This window comes from Staurois parvus, unplaced genomic scaffold, assembly GCF_062004578.1.
Source record: "Staurois parvus isolate SC_StPar_1 unplaced genomic scaffold, SC_StPar_1.0 ptg000249l, whole genome shotgun sequence".
In the NCBI taxonomy this organism is placed as follows: Eukaryota; Metazoa; Chordata; class Amphibia; order Anura; family Ranidae; genus Staurois; species Staurois parvus.
In genome coordinates, this window is record NW_028318045.1 from 11,026,318 (window position 1) to 11,045,204 (window position 18,887).

The 18,887-nt window shown below is 42.1% G+C and overlaps 1 protein-coding gene across 1 annotated transcript in view; it reads left to right on the forward strand.

The window, feature by feature from the left end:
• Positions 1–18,887, forward strand: part of SMC1B (structural maintenance of chromosomes 1B) — a 191,437-nt gene that overhangs the window by 10,749 nt on the left and 161,801 nt on the right. Inside the window, exons 2-4 of the mRNA XM_089680767.1 lie at positions 7,494–7,682; positions 15,663–15,775; positions 15,861–16,064. Coding sequence (XP_089536893.1) covers positions 7,494–7,682; positions 15,663–15,775; positions 15,861–16,064 — 506 coding nt within the window. The remainder of the gene's footprint in view (positions 1–7,493; positions 7,683–15,662; positions 15,776–15,860; positions 16,065–18,887) is intronic.

Here is an 18,887-nt window from a genome sequence, read left to right on the forward strand (position 1 = left end):
CTGTCAAAACCAAATTAACACAAGCCATGATACATGCAAAGGTGGAAGCCACAATTCTTGACACAATCCCGAAATTCTTGTGCATATGGACTCCCTGGGTAGAGCGCTTCCTTCCACCTAACTTTGACGAATCACTCCTCCTTCCTTGATTTGTGTGCTATGCCTCATGGGTATTGTTAATAGCCTTCATACATAGCTCATAGGGGCTGTCGTACACTCGATAAAGTTCATGGAGTCATTGTTGCTATTCCTTCTCCCCTGCCCCCCTTCCCCTGTTTGATCCCCCTCTAAACTTCCCTCCCTCTTTAATGCCCTTGTGAGCCATTACCCTGATTGACCAACGATATAACGTTATTTGTCATAAATTTTTAACTACCTGTTTTTGTCGGAAATATATAGACATTTGTATCGTGATCTTCACTTTTTCTGTTTTGTTATCACTACAATGTCCAATGTATAATGGTAATGTCTCCCAGTTTATGTTACTCTGATTTACTATTAATAAAAATTGTTTGAACAAGAAAAATATGGCAGGAGGACTCTGCATCAAAAGTTAGGCTCTGTGGAATCCCTTTTTCAGGAGATCTCCTCTTTGGGCCAGACTTTGTCAATTTTGGATTGCATAGCAGACTGGAAAAAAATCTTTCCCTGTGAAGAATAGAAAACAGCAGGGTGGATAAAAATCAATGATTTTTTAAAAAAATCAAAAAAATTGGATTTTTTTTTATTTAAATCAGATTTTTTTTATTTAAATCGGATTTTTTTTATTTAAATCGGATTTTTTTGAATAAAATGCTTTTTGAGGAAAATATATTACCATCCAAAGGTTATTCCATCATGAAATAAAGATTAGTTTTTTAATTATGTAGAATAAGGCTGTATATGTTTAATTTTTTGGGTAAATAAATTCAATTAATCCATTCACAATGTCATGCTCTTCCAGAGGTTTTTGTAAGATTATTGGGCAGATGCTTGGTTTACTTTTGCAGTTCTCAAAACTGAATTTGACTCAGCGGAGATCACATGCCTCTTCTTCACAGCAAAAATGTTATAACATGAACAGAGTTAAGAAAAAGACCTTAATCCTAACTTCTACAAACCTATGAATACAGAATCAACCCCTTCAGTGCTAAGTTTCAAGAAGTTCAGTGAATAGAAACAATATTTTTCTGATTGTTTGGAGTGGAATAGATCTGCACAAGAAGAAAGTAAATCTGAGTGTGAGGAGGAAGGGGCTGACAGTCTAAGTTTCTTAAAATATATATATTTTGTTTAGCCAAATTAGTTAACAAACATGGATGTTTGTTTAAGGAAATAACATATGCTGTAATGTTATTGTTTCAGTTGAATAAATCTATTTAAATTGTTATTATTAAGGTAATGATTATTTTTCTCCTTCCTAAGTACAACAGAAAAGTTGTCTAAATATGAATGATTAACCTATTAAACTGGGGATAAAAAAAACTAATATGAAAAGTTATTCTAAAAATCTTCATCTACTTGCATATTAAAGTTATACCAGCAAGAATTAGTCTATGTAGAAAACTATGATTTAAATCAAGCCTTACTGACTAGTGATTTAAATCGTGATTTAAATCAGTTTGATTTAAATCAAATCCACCCTGGAAAACAGGTGCAAAAATGTTTTTTTCGGCCCCAGAGAAGCTTGCAGATCACAAGAGAAGAAAAGGTCTGGGCATCACAGAGAGGAAGAGAAAGAGGAGTCGTCCTTTCCTGTACTCTTGCGCAGCCAGACAAATCCCAGTGACCCACCGCCTTCGGTGGGAGGAAGACTGCAGGTTTTCCTTCCACAATGGGAGAAGATAATTTCGAGCCTGTATATCGAAAGTTTATTTGCCGAGGTTATGAGACAGTTTGCAGAGGTCCCCCCAAGAAGGTTTTTCATTACGGGTATTCCCGAAGAATCCGGTAAAAGCTCCTGCTATGAAGAACCTGGTTCAGGGTCGGATATTCCAAAGAGTGGTGGTTCCAGTCCTGTCAGGGGAAAAACAGATGGGGTTTTATTCCCATATATTTCTGGTGGGAAAACAGTCAGGAACATTTCGGTTGATCCTCAACTTAAAACCCTTGAACAAAGCAGTGTGATACAAACTGTTCCAAATGAATTCAATCTTTTTGGTCAAAAACCTGCTGTTTCCAGATTGCTTCATGGCATAAATCGTTCTAAGGGACGCCTATCTGCGCATCCCAATCAGAGAGCACTCCCAAAGATTTTTGAGGCTAGCTCTGATGTTAGGATGTGAGGTTCAGCACCTGTAATCCAGTGCACTGCCTTTCGGGTTGTCATCCTCTTCCTTCGTACTGGTTCAACCAGTCAAGCCATGTGCGAGGGACATGTGCAGTTCCTAAACTTTATAGTTGGGGACGAATGCTATCTTTTATGGCGTTTCCTTTCAGATAGTCTTAGTTTCATCGGGTGTTCCCTAAGGTACTGGCTCCAATCTGGGCGCTGCTGTGACAATGGGATATTGCAGTGACTGGTTGCTTGGGCGAATGGCTTCTACAGGTGGACTTCCAGGTCGTGCTGACGGACAGCATGGAGATCACGATGAACTACAGGACTTTGGATGGGTCCTGAACCTCAAGCAGTCTGCCTCGACCAAGAGACTAGAGTCTTTGGGTATGACTTGTTTTTTTTTTTGTTACTGGTTGACAAACTCTGGCAAATTCGGACTGTGGTCCAACTGCTTTTCTCCCGCGAGCAGCTCTCCAGGCGTGCTTGCATGTGGACCTTGGCTCCCATGTGAGCAGTTCCATATGAAAAGTTTGCAGCAGGATATCATTTTCAAATGGGACAAATTTACAGGCTCACAGATCATCGGAATGATCGACAAGGGCTTTCTTCCTTTGGTGGTTCCAGTCCCCTGTTCAGTGAGCTGGGAAGTGTTTCCTCTCCTGGATGGTTGTTACTATGAATGCCTGCCTGCTAGGCTGTGGTGGAGTTCTGTTTGGACTCTGGAGGAGACTCGCCCACTCATCGATTTCCTGGAGCTGTGAGTGTTCGGGTTGCCTGGGATGAACTGAACTATCTTTTCTCTGTAGGCTCCTGGTCAGATCCAGTTGGACAATGCCCCTGCAGTGGTCTGTGTCAACCACTAGGGCGTTGGAGGGTTCCCGCCTTTTGCGATGGGCAGCGTAGCACGTTCTTGCTCTCCCCGCTGGGCATTTTCTTAGCTTTGAGAATTGCCAGGCGGATAACCTCTGTCGTCCCGACGATGAATCAGGGAGAGTGGTCTCTGCACTCAGATAGTTTTTGGCAGATTTGCCTCCGGTGGGGAATCTCGGGAGTGGATCTTCTGGCATCCTGCTTTGCTGGAAAGTTCCACCATTGTGGCGCTGGTGGCATCATGAGACCAGTATCATCTCTGTGCCGCCTTTCCTCTCGGCTTGTCCCCTGGCTTGCTGTGTAGGTTCGTGGGTCAATGACTGCAGGGAATCTGGTGGTTCCAGACTGGATGTGGTACGCCGCCAGGTGCAGCTGGTCACTGACGGTTGCCTCATCGGTAGGACCACCTGCTTTTCACCCTGGGTTATCTCTGGCTGGAGGATGTCTTTTTTGTGAGCCAGCCTTTGAGGGACAGGGATTGTCTGGTTTGGTGTTTTCCACATTGTTGAACGTTCGCATGCCTACTCCTTGAAAGTATTTGCCATCGCACCTGAATAACTTTGATTTGCCAGGTGTGAGGCCCTGGGTGTCCATCTATGCCCCTTCTTCTTGGCTTGGGTGCTGGACTTTCTTCCACAGGGCATTGAACAAAAGTTACCTTGAGTACCATTACGAGTCAAGTTTCTGTCCTTCACTGTCTTTTTCAGCATCTTTTGACCATGTACTTCCTGATTCATTTCTTTTGTTCAGGGGGTTTGTCGTTTGATGTCCCCCGTGCTCTCCCTGTTGAACCCTTAGGACTTTCTTGGTTATTTCGGTTCTCCAGGAACTTTCCTGTGGAGAGGGTCTAGGAGATTTCCTTGCTTATTCTTTCTCACAAAGTTGCTTTCTTGGCCACCATTGCTTCCGCAAGGCGAGTGACTGAGCTTGTTGTCTTATATGTCTCCCCTTTTTCATTTCTACACAAGGATATTATGTGTCTTCATCTGTACCCCTATTTTCTAACGGAGGTGGTATCGGATTTTCATCTGAGGACAGTGTTCTGTTTCCCTTGTGTCCATGGCCGCCGTATTCTATGGAGGTTGCGTTACATAGTTAGTCTGGCTGAAAAAAGACAAAAGTTCAACCATTTTAAAAAAAAAAAAAAAAAAAAAACTTTGTAAAAGGTTATAATCCTACACCCACAGTTGATCCAGAGGAAGGTAAAAAAAACCCCCAGCAAAGCATGATCCAGTTTTCTCCTGCTGGGAAAAAAAATTCCTTCCTGATCCCCCGAGAGGCAATCGGATATTCCCTGGATCAACTTTACCTATAAATGGTAGTATCCACTTATATTCTGTGTATCTAAGAAAGAATCCAGGCCTTTTTTGAAGCAATCCACTGAGCTGGCCAGAACCAACTCTTGAGGGAGTCTGTTCCACATTTTCACAGCTCTCACTGTGAAGAAACCTTTCCGTGTTTGGAGATTAAATTACTTTTCCTCCAGACGTAAAGAGTGCCCCCTTGTCCTTTGTGATGACCTCAGGGTGAATAGCTCTACACCGAGTTCACTATATGAACCACTGATGTATTTATACATGTTGATCATATCCCCCTTAATCTCCTTCTCAAGAGAGAATAAATTCAGTTCCTCTAATCTTTCCTCATAGCTGATCTCCTCCATGCCTCGTATCAGTTTAGTTGCCCTTCTCTGTATTTTCTCCAGTTCCCCAATGTTCTTTTTGTGAATTGGTGCCCAAAACTGAATCTCTGTTGTACTCCTTGGCTGTGGTTTTGCGTGTGCCTGTCTACTGCGGCCTCCTGGTGGCCTCCTATGCCAAGATTCCCGTTTTAGTCCAGCAGATTGTTGTCCAGGTGTACGCTATTAAGTGGAGGGCTCCTTTCTTCCCTGTTTTGGCACTTTTCACTATGGCTATTAGTGCCCCCTGTGAGTTCTGGCTTTGGTGTCTCAGGTTTGCGTGGTGGCTACCTGGCTGTCTATACACACCTTTACATATTTTGCACAGTTGATGTGTTTTGCATCTTCAGATTATTGTTTGGGCCACAAGGTTTTGCAGGCTGCTGTTAACGGTTCCTTGTTTGCTTCTTTAGTGGTGTTTTTGGGGGTGGGGGAGTTAGCATGTTTGCCTGGTTGCTCCAGTTGCTTTTTTGTTTGCCGACCCCCTCATTGAGGCACTACTTTGGGATGTCCCAATGCTCCAGATTCAGAGCAGCTGTGTCCATCAATGAACCTAAGAGAAAGCGGGGGGTTTTTTTGTTACTCGATGTAAAATCCATTTTTCTGAGTTCATTGATGGACACAGCACCCACCCCTCAATTGGTTTTCTGTTTTCTGACATGGCTTTGTTACAAATTGTGTTGCCTGTAGCAGAGAAGGGGATTTTATGTCAGAGGGCACTGCCCATAGGCAGTGCTGAGTTCTTTTCTACCTAGTCTCCTACTCTTGTAGGTGGTGATATAACCCAATGGTCCAAATTCAGAACAGGTGTATGTCAATGAACTCAGAGGACAGGATTTTACAGTAATCCTATGTTTTTGGTGAGAAAATCCCAAGGATTAATCACTTTTAAAGGAAAGCGGACCCTGCAGTTTTGCTCATTAGATCAATGCAAGTTCATCAGCTGATTAATAATCAGCAGACAACAAATACACTATATTGCCAAAAGTATTGGGACACCCCTCCAAATCGTTGGATTCAGGTGTTCCAATCACCGCCATGGCCACATGTGTATAAAATCAAGCTCCTAGGCATGCAGACTGCTTCTACAAACATTTGTGAAAGAATGGGTCGCTCTCGGGAGCTCAGTGAATTCAATCGTCGTACTGTGATAGGTTGCTACCTGTGCAATAAGTCCATCCGTGAAATTTCCTTGCTACTAAATATTCCACGATTAGCTATTAGCGGTATTATAACAAAGTGAAAGCAACTGGGAACAACAGCAACTCAGCCACAAAGTTGTAGACCACGTAAAATGGCAGAGTGGGGTCAGCGCATGCTGAAGCGCACAGTGTGCAGAATTCGCCAAATGTCAGAGTCAATAGCTAAAGACCTCTAAACTTTGTGTGGCCTTCAGATTAGCACAACAGTGCGTAGAGAGCTTCATGGAATGGGTTTCCATGGCTGAGCAGCTGCATCCAAGCCTTGCATCACAAAGTGCAATATAAAGATGCAGTGGTGTAAAGCATAAAATAAATGAGTGTACTTGTGAGCTACTATGGTGTTTGTCTAAACTATTACCATTAATTAATTTGACAAACAAAACACAATATATGATACACCTGTGGTTCGCTGGCACTCACACCTACTCATTAGACAGTGTTCTGTGGTGTAAAGCATATTTCCACTGCACTGTAGAGCAGTGGAGACGTGTTCTCTGGAGTGCCAAATCATGCTTCTCTGGCAATCCAACGGACATGTCTGGGTTCGGCGGTTGCTAGGACAATGGTATTTGCCTGACTGCATTGTGCCAAGTGTAAAGTTTGGTGGAGGGGGGATTATGGTGTGGGGTTGTTTTTCAGGTTTTGCCTCTTAGTTCCAGTGAAGGACACTCTTAAGGTGTCCGTATAAGATTTTTTGGACAATTTCATGCTCCCAACTTTGTGGGAACAATTTGGGGACAGCCCTTTTCTGTTCCAACATGACTGCGCACCCGTGCACAAAGCAAGGTCCATAAAGACATGATGAGCAAGTTTGGGGTGTAGGAACTTGACTGGCCTGCACAGAGTCCTGACCTCAACCTGATAGAACACCTTGGGATGAATTAGAGCGGAGACTGCGAGCCAGGCCTTTTCGTCCAACATTAGTGCCTGACCTCACAAATGCGCTTCTGGAAGAATGGTCAAACATTCTCAAGATGCACTCCTAAACCTTGTGGATAACCTTCCTAGAAGAGTTGAAGCTGTTATAGCTGCAAAAGGTGGGCCACCTCAATATTGAACACTGCGGACTAAGATTGGGGTGCCATTAAATTTCATGTGCATGTAAAGGCAGGCACCCCAATACTTTTGACAATATAGTTTAATTTTTTCTTCAGAGCAGAATCCGATAGGACTCTTCAACAAAATTTGTTAAAATCCCTGCAATGTGCATTGATCACCCAAGGGAGGAAATTTTTTTTGTTTTCTCAACAAAAGTGGAGTTGTGCTTTTGAAGTCAAAGTAAACCTGGAATTCTACTTTATAACTAATAAGTTTTGCTTTAGATATATATGTTTTAATCGTTCCTGCAGACTGACTTAACATTATTGCTGCATATAGAAGTGATGGTTTCTTTGGAACAATTTCTTATAAAAATATTATTTTACAGTTTGAGATAGACAGATATATATATATAGATATACATACACACTCTTTTTTTCTTTTTCAGGAAAGTCAAATTTGATGGATGCGCTTAGTTTTGTGATGGGTGAGAGGACATCTAATTTAAGAGTGAAGAGTGTTCGAGAGCTTATTAGTGGTGCTAATGTAGGGCGGCCTGTCTCTTCTACTGCCAGTGTGCATTTGGTTTATTGTGATGAGAATGGAGAGGAAAGGACATTTTCAAGGATGATTGTAGGTATGAAGACAAATATTATTGATGTAATACTTAATGTAACAAATAGTGTTATCTGCATTTGTTACTCGGTTTCTTGTGGAAAAGAAATTACAAATCTCATAATGGAGCTACAAAAATGAAATCCTTACTGGATTGCAAAATGTAATAAAAAACAGAGTATGGTTTGCGACCTTTTGTGTGTTTTATTTTTTTTCCCCTTTTATGTGTTGGAGTGACGATTTACTGTCTCCTGTAATCTCTTCCCATAATACGTACACCTAGGAGCTAAATGTAGGAATGCTTTCAGACTGTCTTTGATTTCAGATTGCTTTCAAATGTCTTCCAAGCTTTTTGTTGGCAATCGGGAGAGCAATACCTAGATTGTCCTGGCAGTTTTGGGGAAGCACAAAAAAGGCACATTACTTTTTAGCTTGATTCTGTCTTTTGAGTCAGATGTTTGGAAGTGCTTAGGAGACGTATTAGGTGTCCAACTTGCTGACCTTTGCTGTGAGACATAAAAGGTCAATGCCATCCAAAACTCGTGCTCTAGTTTAGTGTCTTGTCAAGTAAATTGATTGACATACTAGCTATTGTGCCTTTTGGGAGCTCCATTGGTGACATACAGTTGCAAGAAAAAGTATGTGAACCCCTTGGGATTAAGTGGAGTTTTGCATGAATTGGGCATAAAATGTGCTCTGAACGTCATCTAAGTCACAACAATAGAAGAACACAGTCTGCTGAACATAATACTACACAAACATTAGATGTTGCCATGGTTTAATTGCACATAACATGTAAACATTCACAGTGCAGGGAGGAAAAAGTATGTGAACCTTTGGACTTAATAACTGGTTGACCCTCCTTTGGCAGCAGTAACCTCAACCAAACGTTTCCTGTAGTTGCAGATCAGACCTGCACAACGATCTGGAGTCATTTTGGACCACTCCTCTTCACAAAACTGTTTCAGTGTAGCAATATTCTTGGGATGTCTGGTGTGAATCGCTCTCTTAAGGTCATGCCACAGCATTTCAATCGGGTTGAGGTCAGGACTCTGACTGGGCCACTCCAGAAGGCGTGTTCTGTGCTGTTGCAGCCATTGTTTTGTTGAATTACTTGTATGCTTTGGGTCATTGTCCTGTTGCATCACCCATCCTCTGCGGAGCTTCGGTTGGCGGACAGATGGTCGTACGTTTTCCTGCAAAATGTCTTGATAAACTCTGGAATTCATTTTCTCATCAATGACAACAATCCGTCCAGGCCCTGAGGCAGCAAAGCAGCCCCAAACCATGATGCTCCCTCCGCCATGTTTTACAGTGGGGATTAGGTTTTGTTGTTGGTGTGCTGTGCCTTTTTTGCTCCACACATAGTGTTGTGTGTTCTTCCCAAACAACTCAATCTTGGTTTCATCTGTCCACAGTATATTTTGCCAGTAGTGCTGTGGAACATCCAGGTGCTCTTTTTCAAACTTCAAACGTGCTGCAATATTCTTTTTGGACAGCAATGGCTTCCTCCGTGGTGTCCTCCCATGTACTCCATTCTTGTTTAATGTTTTCCTTATTGTAGATGTGTCAACAAAAATGTTAGCATGTGCCAGAGATTTTTGTAGGTCTTTAGCTGACACTCTGGGATTCTTCTTTACCTCATGCAGCATTCTGCGCTGTGCTCTTGCAGTCATTTTTACAGGACGACCACGCCTAGGGAGAGTAGCAACAGTGCTAAACTTTCTCCATTTGTAGACAGTCTGTCTTACCGTGGACACATGAACATCAAGGCTTTTGGAGATACTTTTGTAACCCTTTCCAGCTTCATGCAAGTCAACAATTCTTGATCGTAGGTCTTCTGAGAGCTCTTTTCTGCGAGGCATGGTTCACATCAGACAGTGCTTCTTGAAACCAGTAAACCCAAAACAGGTGTGTGTTTTTTAAGGGCAGGACAGCTGTCAGCAACACATCCAATATCATCACACTGATTGGAGTCAAGGTTGGCTCACTCCTGGCTCCAATTAGCTCTGGGAGAAGTCATTAAGCTAGGGCCTCACATACTTTTTCCTCCCTGCACTGTGAATGTTTACATGTTATGTGCAAATAAACCATGGCAACATCTAATGTTTGTGTAGTATTATGTTCAGCAGACTGTGTTCTTCTATTGTTGTGACTTAGATGACGTTCAGAGCACATTTTATGCCCAATTCATGCAAAACTCCACGTAATCCCAAGGGGTTCACATACTTTTTCTTGCAACTGTACCTTCACCAGAGTTCCTTTTACATTCTTAAAATGTCAAATGATGTCATATTATTACCTCTGTTATCACAATACTCGCTCCGGACAATTCTTTCATCTGCATTTCTTCAGAGGGACAGCAGCATCTTGGTTCAGGCATCATCCAGGGTCACCATCTACTACTTGGACTGGGATGCTGATTCAGATAACCCATGTCACAGCTCTTGACTGATGCAGCTGCTGTTTGAGTTTTCTGCTGGGCTGCAGACCTAGCTTAAAGTGGACTGTTGTAATATAATAGCCTCAGTGGGAAATTCCTCCATTGGTACTGTAGGGAGTGGATGTAAAGCTGGCCATACACTAGTAGACCTTTGTTAGAAATGTTTACATTTTAAGAAACTTCATCTAGTTTTCTACTTGCAGGGTCAAATCAATGTTTGTTTTCAACCAAAAAGGAGTAGAATGGAACATTTTTTTTCGAGTGAACACATTTTTAACAACAAATGTGGCTTTTGTTCATTCCAGAATTTTAGAAATAAAGATTTTGAAGTACTTTTGAACAACATTTGTCTAGTCATCAAGTGTACAAAATTCTTGCATGTGTGTTTGTAAGAATATTCATTCGATAATATTCAGGTTCAAAAGGGCAGTATTTTAAATATATAACCAAAAGGGCAGTATTTTAAATATATAACCAAGAACGCGGGGACATGACCTCAACCTAGCAGGAGGAAAGTTCAAAACTCATCTCAGGAGTAGTTGAAACTTTGAATAGACTTCCAGCAGAGGTAGTGAGTGATGCAACAGTAAGTGGATTTAAACGTGCTTGGGACAAACATGGATCTGTACTTAGACAAAGTTAACAAAAAACAAAAGCGTGTATAAATAATGGGACACACTGGATGTATCACTTGGTCTTTCTTCTGCCGTCGCTCTTTAAGTTTCCAGTACTATTAGTGTATGGCCAGCTCTAGATTAATTTTGTTCAGGCCACAGACTGACCAGTGATCATCTGTGTGTAAGACCTAGCTTAAAGTGGAACTTTACCCATAACAACCTGTTAAAAAGTAGTGTGGTTTTTTTTTTGTTTTTGTTTTTTTTTAGAAAGCAACATACATTCCACATTTATAATTAATCTATGCCATGAGGAATTAAGGCAGATATGAAGGCCAAAGGGAGTCCAACCCAAAATTAGTGTGTGCTGTAAATTGCCTCCGGCATTTTCCATGTTTTTTCTTGCTGGAGGCTGCTATTCTGAATCCCAGAACCCTGAAGATCACGGTGCTGAAAAATAGAGAGCAACTGAACATGTGCAAAGAAGGGTGATCCAGTGTATTACTGGATTTTAAACAGTATAGGCACTTTTTAACGTTTTACATAGCTATACTTGGAAAAAAGGCCAGTATGAAGAGATCTAGCAGGACTTTTCTGTCTAAAGTTGCACATTAAAAATGGAGTTCCAGCCGTTTTTGTGTTAAGTCAGCAGCTACAAAAACTGTAGCTGCTGACTTTTCACAAACACACACTTACCTGTCCCATGGTCCAGCTTTGTACTTAACCACACCGTCTCTCTCTTCCACGGCGCCAGCATCTCAAATGTGTGCACCAGGCTATGACAACTTCACAGCCTGGTGCCCACTGCGCATGCACGAGTCGCGCTATGCCTCCTGATTGGTCCAGCAGTCTTCTGGGACCTGTGAAAGTTCCCAGGAGACTGCGGGAGGAAGGTGGGGGCCGAACTTCCGGCTCACTTCGCCGTGGCAAACTGAGCTGGAAGAGGGAGTGGGTCCCTGTCAGAACAAGATACCCTCTCCCCCGTCCCCCTCAAAAAGGTGCCAAATATGGCAGTGGAGGGGGGAGGAGGCAAACAAGCGAAGCTTCCACCTTTTGGTGGAACTCTGCTTTAATAACATCATCTCAGCCTAGGCAAAGTCAGTGACTGGAGCTCAAGGCCTGCTTTTTACTAATTAAAGGTGGACCTTTCGTGGAAAATAATGTTGCTGTATATTGTAAAAGGTCAGGAATTTATTCATGGAGACTTAGGCCGGGTTCACACCAGTGCGCTGTGGTTTGGTTGCAGCATGATTGTGTCCATGTTTTACAGGTGGTTTACATTGACTTCTTTTTTGACTGTGCATCAAAGATACCGCATGCATGACTTTGATGCGCTTTCATTAAAATGCACAGTCTAATAGAAGTCAACAGGAGCGCAATTATGACTGCAGGTAAAACGTGAAGAAATCACGCTGCACCCAAACCGCAGCACTCGGGTGTGAGCCCACTCTTAAAGCTACTGAAAGGTCTGTATTAATGTTAACAACTGCAATGAATGGAGAGATTGGCAGTGAGTTCTTTAAAAAAAATTGCAGATAATGTCATTAAGCTACTGGTCAGAATACTCTCAACATTTTGTCCATAATATTCTTTATGGACAGTATTACTGTTATGTTGTTAGAGGTTGTTTAAAGTCACATTTCATGGGGCTTCTGCAAGTAAAGTCGTATATCTCTTATAGCTCTCCAGGAGCCCCAAAGGGAAAAAGTAACTTCAGTTCTTGATACTCTGCTTGGACCTGCACAAACCATTAATTACCCATGGAAGGGGTAAAAACTTGAGTTGCTGAAATAGCTTTATGCATATTACACCTTGTTCCAAATTATTATGCAAATTATATTTTTCTCATTTACCTAAATAATTGATGTAAATAACAGTCAGCATAATTCTCATGTTATCAACTATTAAGAGTACAATTCAGATTTTATTGAACAAACCTCCTAATGATAACAGTATTTTTTTTAAACATAAAAAACTTACAATGCACTGTTCGAAATTATTACGCACAGTAAGTTTCAAAACACTTTATAGGTTGTAAAGAACTGAAAATTGCCATTTGTTGTGTTTGCAGCATATTTACTGAAATCAAAAGCTATTTCAATCAAACTTTTAACAACATTTTAACTTTTTATACATTTTAACAGGTCACGTTACATTTTAACATAGGACCCCTTATTCGATAGCAGCTTCACAAGTTTTGTATCCATTGAACTTGTGAGTTTTTGGACAGTTTCTGCTTGAATTTGTTTGCAAGATGTCAGAATAGCCTCCCAGAGCTGCTGTTTGGATGTAAACTGCCTCCCACCCTCATAGATCTTTTGCTTGAGGATGCTCCAAAGGTTCTCAATAGGATTGAGGTCAGGGGAGGATGGAGGCCACACCATGACTATTTCTCCTTTTATCCCAATAGCAGCCATTGATGCAGAAGTATTCTTTGCAGCATGAGATGATTTTATTACGGAAAGCATAGTTCTTCCTTCTGTACCAGGGAAGAAAGTGGTCAGTCATAAACTCCACATACTTTGCAGAGGTCACCTTTACACCTTCGGGGACCCTAAAGGGGCCGACCAGCTCTGTTCCCATGATTCCAGCCCAAAACATGACTCCACCACCGCCTTGCTGACGTCGCAGCCTTGTTGGAACAGGGTGGCCGTCCACCAACCATCCACTACTCCATCCATCTGGACCATCCAGGATGCACGGCACTCATCAGTGAACAGGACTGTTTGAAAATTAGTCTTCATGTATTTTTCTGCCCACTGCAGCTGTTTCTGCTTGTGAGCATTGGTTAGTGGTGGTCAAAAAGAAGGTTTATGCACAGTTGCAAGACTCTGGAGGACTCTACACCTTGATGTCCGTGGGACTCCAGAGGCACCAGCAGCTTCAAATATCTGTTTGCTGCTATGTAATGGTATTTTAGCAGCTGCTCTTTTGATCCGATGCATGGATCTGGCAGAAATCTTCCTCAATGTGCCTTTATCTGCACGAACCCATCTGTGCTCTGAATCAGCCACAAATCTCTTAATAGTGCGATGATCACGCTTACGTTTTCGTGAAATATCTAATGTTTTCATACCTCGTCCAAGGCATTGAACTATTTCACTCTTTTCGGCAGAGATCTCTTTTCTTCCCCATATTGCTTGAAAATGGTGCTCTGCTTAATAATGTGGAACACCCTCCTTTAGTAGTTTTTCCTTAAATTGGGCTCACCTGCCAATCTAATTATCACAGGTGTCCAAGATTGTTTTCAGTGATCAAAAGAGCCCTGAGACACAATGCCATCCATGAGTTAAACTGAAAAACAAAATATTTAATCTTTGTGACACTCTTTGCAAAAGACTTTGCAAAATTGGAACAGGGTGTAGAGCTTGCAGAGAGCTATAAACTATATGTGCAGGCACTGTTTGGTTGTCCAATTTACATGCCTGTTTTAGGTATAAAATTTACTACGTACAGTATGTGTACAATTTTTTTTAAAACATTAAAATACATTAAAAACTATTTGAAAATCTCATACATTAAGTGTGGCTAGCATGAGTATTACCACTTCAATTACAGGTGTTAAGACACAGTATATGCACAGGTTGACATGATTAAATAATTCCCTTTCCTTCAAGAACACAGTTCAACACGATTCACAGATTCCCTTTGCCTCTTCAAGACCATTGTGATTGTTTAAAAAAATATGTTGTCTTCACACTTCTAAATCACACATATCCAAATTTCTAATTTCCAAAACAAACCCAAAACTGGGCATTAAAACAACTTCCAAGGCTAGCCATTTTAAAAATTAGGACTAAAGGTGCACATCTTGATTGACCCTGAGTCTTAAACATTGAATCTCAAAGAACGGAGGATCTACCAGGTGGACCTTCTGTCAAGGCTGCCAAATAAAAAAAAAGGTCATTTGGGAAGTGCACCTTTAATTGGCCATACACAAGTAGATTTTTGTTTTTAGTTTCACCTGCAAGTTGAGCAAAACAACTAACATATTCCTTCAGAGAGGCTAAACAGTGTGGATGAATGCATGTTCCACTGAAGCTATTGCTCAGTGGCTGTTAGAATAGCCAAACCTGCCGATATCTGAATAAATGCAAATGCTGTTTAGCCAAAAATGTTTCTATCTTGATTTTTCAAGCAAGTCAAAAAAAGTTCCTAGCTATGTCCTAATAATTGAATTTGGTACCTTTTGGAAGTTGCTTTAATGCCTTTTTGGGGGTTTATTTTTGGAAATGAGCAATTTGAATATATATTATAACAGCAGCAATATATTCAAAGATCAGCTATCAAAGTGGTCCTGAAGAAGCAGAGGAAATCCATGAAACGCATCAAACGGTGATTGAAAGATTTCTTAATAGCTGTAATTGAGGTGTTCATACTCATTTCATTCACACTTACGAATATATGAGGTTTTTAAACCAACTTATCATTTTGATGTATTTCAACCCCTTCATGCTTATGGGTGGCGGCACAGCTTCTTTATCATGTCACCGCTGTGTATGGCTCTCACAGCAGTTACATGATCAGGGTCTTGTCCTACTGGTTCCCATTCAGATGCTGCGACCAAGGGCTGTTCGTGTGCTGGGAGCATACAATGAGCACACTTTCAGCACAAAACTGTGTGTTGGGGGGGGGCACTCATGCAAACACACTGCTGAGCTGGGCTGTTTGTGTCCATAGATACACATGGTGTGGCTCAGCCACGCTCCTTGCTCCTTTCTCACAGGATTTGACTGACGGCAGCAGGAGCCTATGGCCATAAATGCTATAGCAGGAAAAAGTAGTGTGAAGTTTTTTTACCTTTATGCAGGGATTGCATTAAGGTAGAAAAAAAAAAGGTTTTCCTCTATAACCACTTTAATTGCTATAAGCTATGGGAAGTCAAAAATGTGTGCTTCCACAATTGACCTTTCTTGTGCTTTACATTTAACAATTTTTTTGCCAGGGGGCTCTACAGAATATCGACTTAATGACACACCAATAGGACGTTCAGCATATGTTCTAGAGCTTGGAAATATTGGGATAATTTCAAAGGCCAGAAATTGCCTCATATTCCAGGTAAAGCATTTTTTTTCTGCCTGATGTTATATATCAAAGTTGTTTATAGGAGCAGAGGTTTGATTAATCTGTTTTGTTTCACCAGGGTGAGGTGGAATCAATTGCAGTAAAAAAACCTAAAGAAAGAACACAACTTTTTGAACAAATAAGCAACTCATCAGAACTAGCAGAAGAGTATGAGCGAAAGAAAAAGAAAATGTTACAGGCTGAGGAAGATGCACAGTTCTGTTATAATAAGAGGAAAAATGTGGCATTAGAAAGGAAGCATGCCAAGATAGAGAAGGAAGAGGTCAGTATTGTTTGTTTATCCCGTCCTGCTTAAAGGTAAAACAAATCTTCACACCTATGTACAATTGAGCAGCTTGGCGTGTTAGCAAAACCGTATATATCATCACAACTACTATATTTTTTGCTCAATAAGATGCACTTTTTTCCCCAAAAAAAATGGGGGAAAATGTCTGTGTGTCTTATGGAGTGGCCGCGTTAGCATACCGGGCCCGCCGTTCAGCTATACTGTGCAGAAGAACCTGCTCCACGGTCTTACTTGTTCCTCGGTCCAGCGGTGTCCTGCTTTCACCGGCTGTCTTTTCTCCCTGGCGCCAGCATCTTTAGTGTGGGCACACGGCTGTGACAGCTTGCGGCTTCACTACTTTGTAAATGGCCCCGTAGTCTTCCGGGAACTGTCACGTGTCCCACAAGACTATGGTGAGGACAAATCTGCGGAAGTGGGAGTGAGTACCTGTCAAATTCGGGTACTCATTTCACTCCCCATTCCCCCCCCTTCACAAAGACTATGTCCGCAGTCTCTGGTCATCTCCTTTACTATGTCCGCAGTCTCTGGTCATCTTCTGTACTATGTCCGCAGTCTCTGGTCATCTCCTGTCCTATGTCCGCAGTCTCTGGTCATCTCCTGTCCTATGTCTGCAGTCTCTGGTCATCTCCTGTCCTGTGTCCGCAGTCTCTGGTCATCTGTCCTATGTCCGCAGTCTCTGATCATCTCCTGTCCTGTGTCCGCAGTCTCTGGTCATCTCCTGTACTGTGTCCGCAGTCTCTGGTCATCTCCTGTACTGTGTCCGCAGTCTCTGGTCATCTCCTGTACTGTGTCCGCAGTCTCTGGTCATCTCCTGTAGTATGTCCGCAGTCTCTGGTCATCTCCTGTAATATGTCCGCAGTCTCTGGTCATCTCCTGTCCTATGTCCGCAGTCTCTGATCATCTCCTATCCTATGTCCCCAGTCTCTGGTCATCTCCTGTACTGTGTCCGCAGTCTCTGGTCATCTCCTGCAATGTGTCCGCAGTCTCTGGTCATCTCCTGTACTGTGTCCGCAGTCTCTGGTCATCTCCTGTACTGTGTCCACAGTCTCTGGTCATCTCCTGTAGTATGTCCGCAGTCTGGTCATCTCCTGTAGTATGTCCGCAGTCTCTGGTCATCTCCTGTAGTATGTCCGCAGTCTCTGGTCATCTCCTGTAGTATGTCCGCAGTCTCTGGTCATCTCCTGTAATATGTCCGCAGTCTCTGGTCATCTCCTGTAATATGTCTGCAGTCTCTGGTCATCTTCTGTAATATGTCCGCAGTCTCTGGTCATCACCTGTAATATGTCCGCAGTCTCTGGTAATCTCCTGTTCTATGTCTGCAGTCTCTGGTCATCTCCTGTAGTATGTCCGCAGTCTCGGGCCATCTCCTGTAGTATGTCCGCAGTCTCTGGTCATTTCCTGTACTATGTCTGCAGTCCATTGGTTCAGAATGTTTTTTTTTCTTTCTTTTTTATTATTATTATCAAAGGAAAACTGGCCTAAGATAGTAAAAAAAAAAATGTTTTTAAACTTAGCTGTATATTTCTTGCTACTATCATAACCTACCACCAAACAACAACCCAAAATAATTTCTCCTGCTCCTGACGATCACGGCGATATGCCACATATGTGTTATTTTTGTTTGTACCCTTAAGAATATTGCGCATTTTTTTTTTTATGCTTTCTTCTTTTTATCAGGCTCCTTAGAAAAAAGATAATAAATGCACAATTTTTTTACCTGCAAAGCAAAAAAAAAAAACATACTTACTGGGAATGGTCTTTCCAGGAGTCTTCCAGGACGGGCTGCATGAGAGATACTGACTCCTCCCTCTACAAAACACACAATACTAGAAACCATTAAAAAGCCCCTCCCACCCCCTCATCCTCAGTTGTTAGAAAAAGAAGACCGCCACCAGTGTACACGAGCGGAACAAAAGAGAAAACAAATATGAAATAATACTTAACAGTCCCAAACCAAAAGAAAGCAATGAGAAATACCTGGGGTGGGAAAAAGGGACACTTTCCTGGAAGACTTCTGGAAACACTGTTACCGGTAAGTCTAACTGTGGTTTCCCAAAGCATCTTCTAGAACAGCTACATGAGAGGATAAAAAAGTAATACTCCTAACCTTAGGGAGGGATCACCGCCTGCAGAACATTCCTTCCAAAAGCCAAATCCTGGCAAGAAAGAAGTTCCATGCGGTAGTGTTTTTCATAAATGCATGATTGTTGTACCATACTGCTGCTCTCGAGAGTCTTCCCACGAGGCCCCTGCTCTCTCGGCCTGTGAAGCCACTAAAGACCTAGTGGAATGTGCACGCTCCTTGCAGGGGGTTGCTGCTGTACGCTCCAGTCCGCAAAAAGGATAGTCTCCCGTATCCATCTAGCAGTAGACCCCTTGGAGGTACCCAGACCCCTGTCAGCTGAAAAGAACCAGGAGATGACTAGATCTCCTGAACTCCCAGGTAGCCTCCAAGTATCTGGGCAAGCACCTCCTCACATCTGAGAAGCTGAACCCCCGAGTCCTGTCATTGATGGGGGAACTACAAAAGGAGGAAAGAACAAGCACCTGGAAACAATGACATTCCGAGGAAACTTTGGGAAGGTACATGGGATAAAGCCTAAAAATAATCCTATCATCGAAGATCGTCAAGAAAGGGTCCTTAGAAGTAAAGGACTGCAATTCCTCTACTTTCCTAGCTGACGTAATGGCAAACAAAAACTTGTCATTTTCATGGTAAAAATTTCAGCCCACAAATGAATAAGGGCTCATACAAATCTTTTATCAGTGCATGGAGGACCAAGGATAAATTCCAAGGGT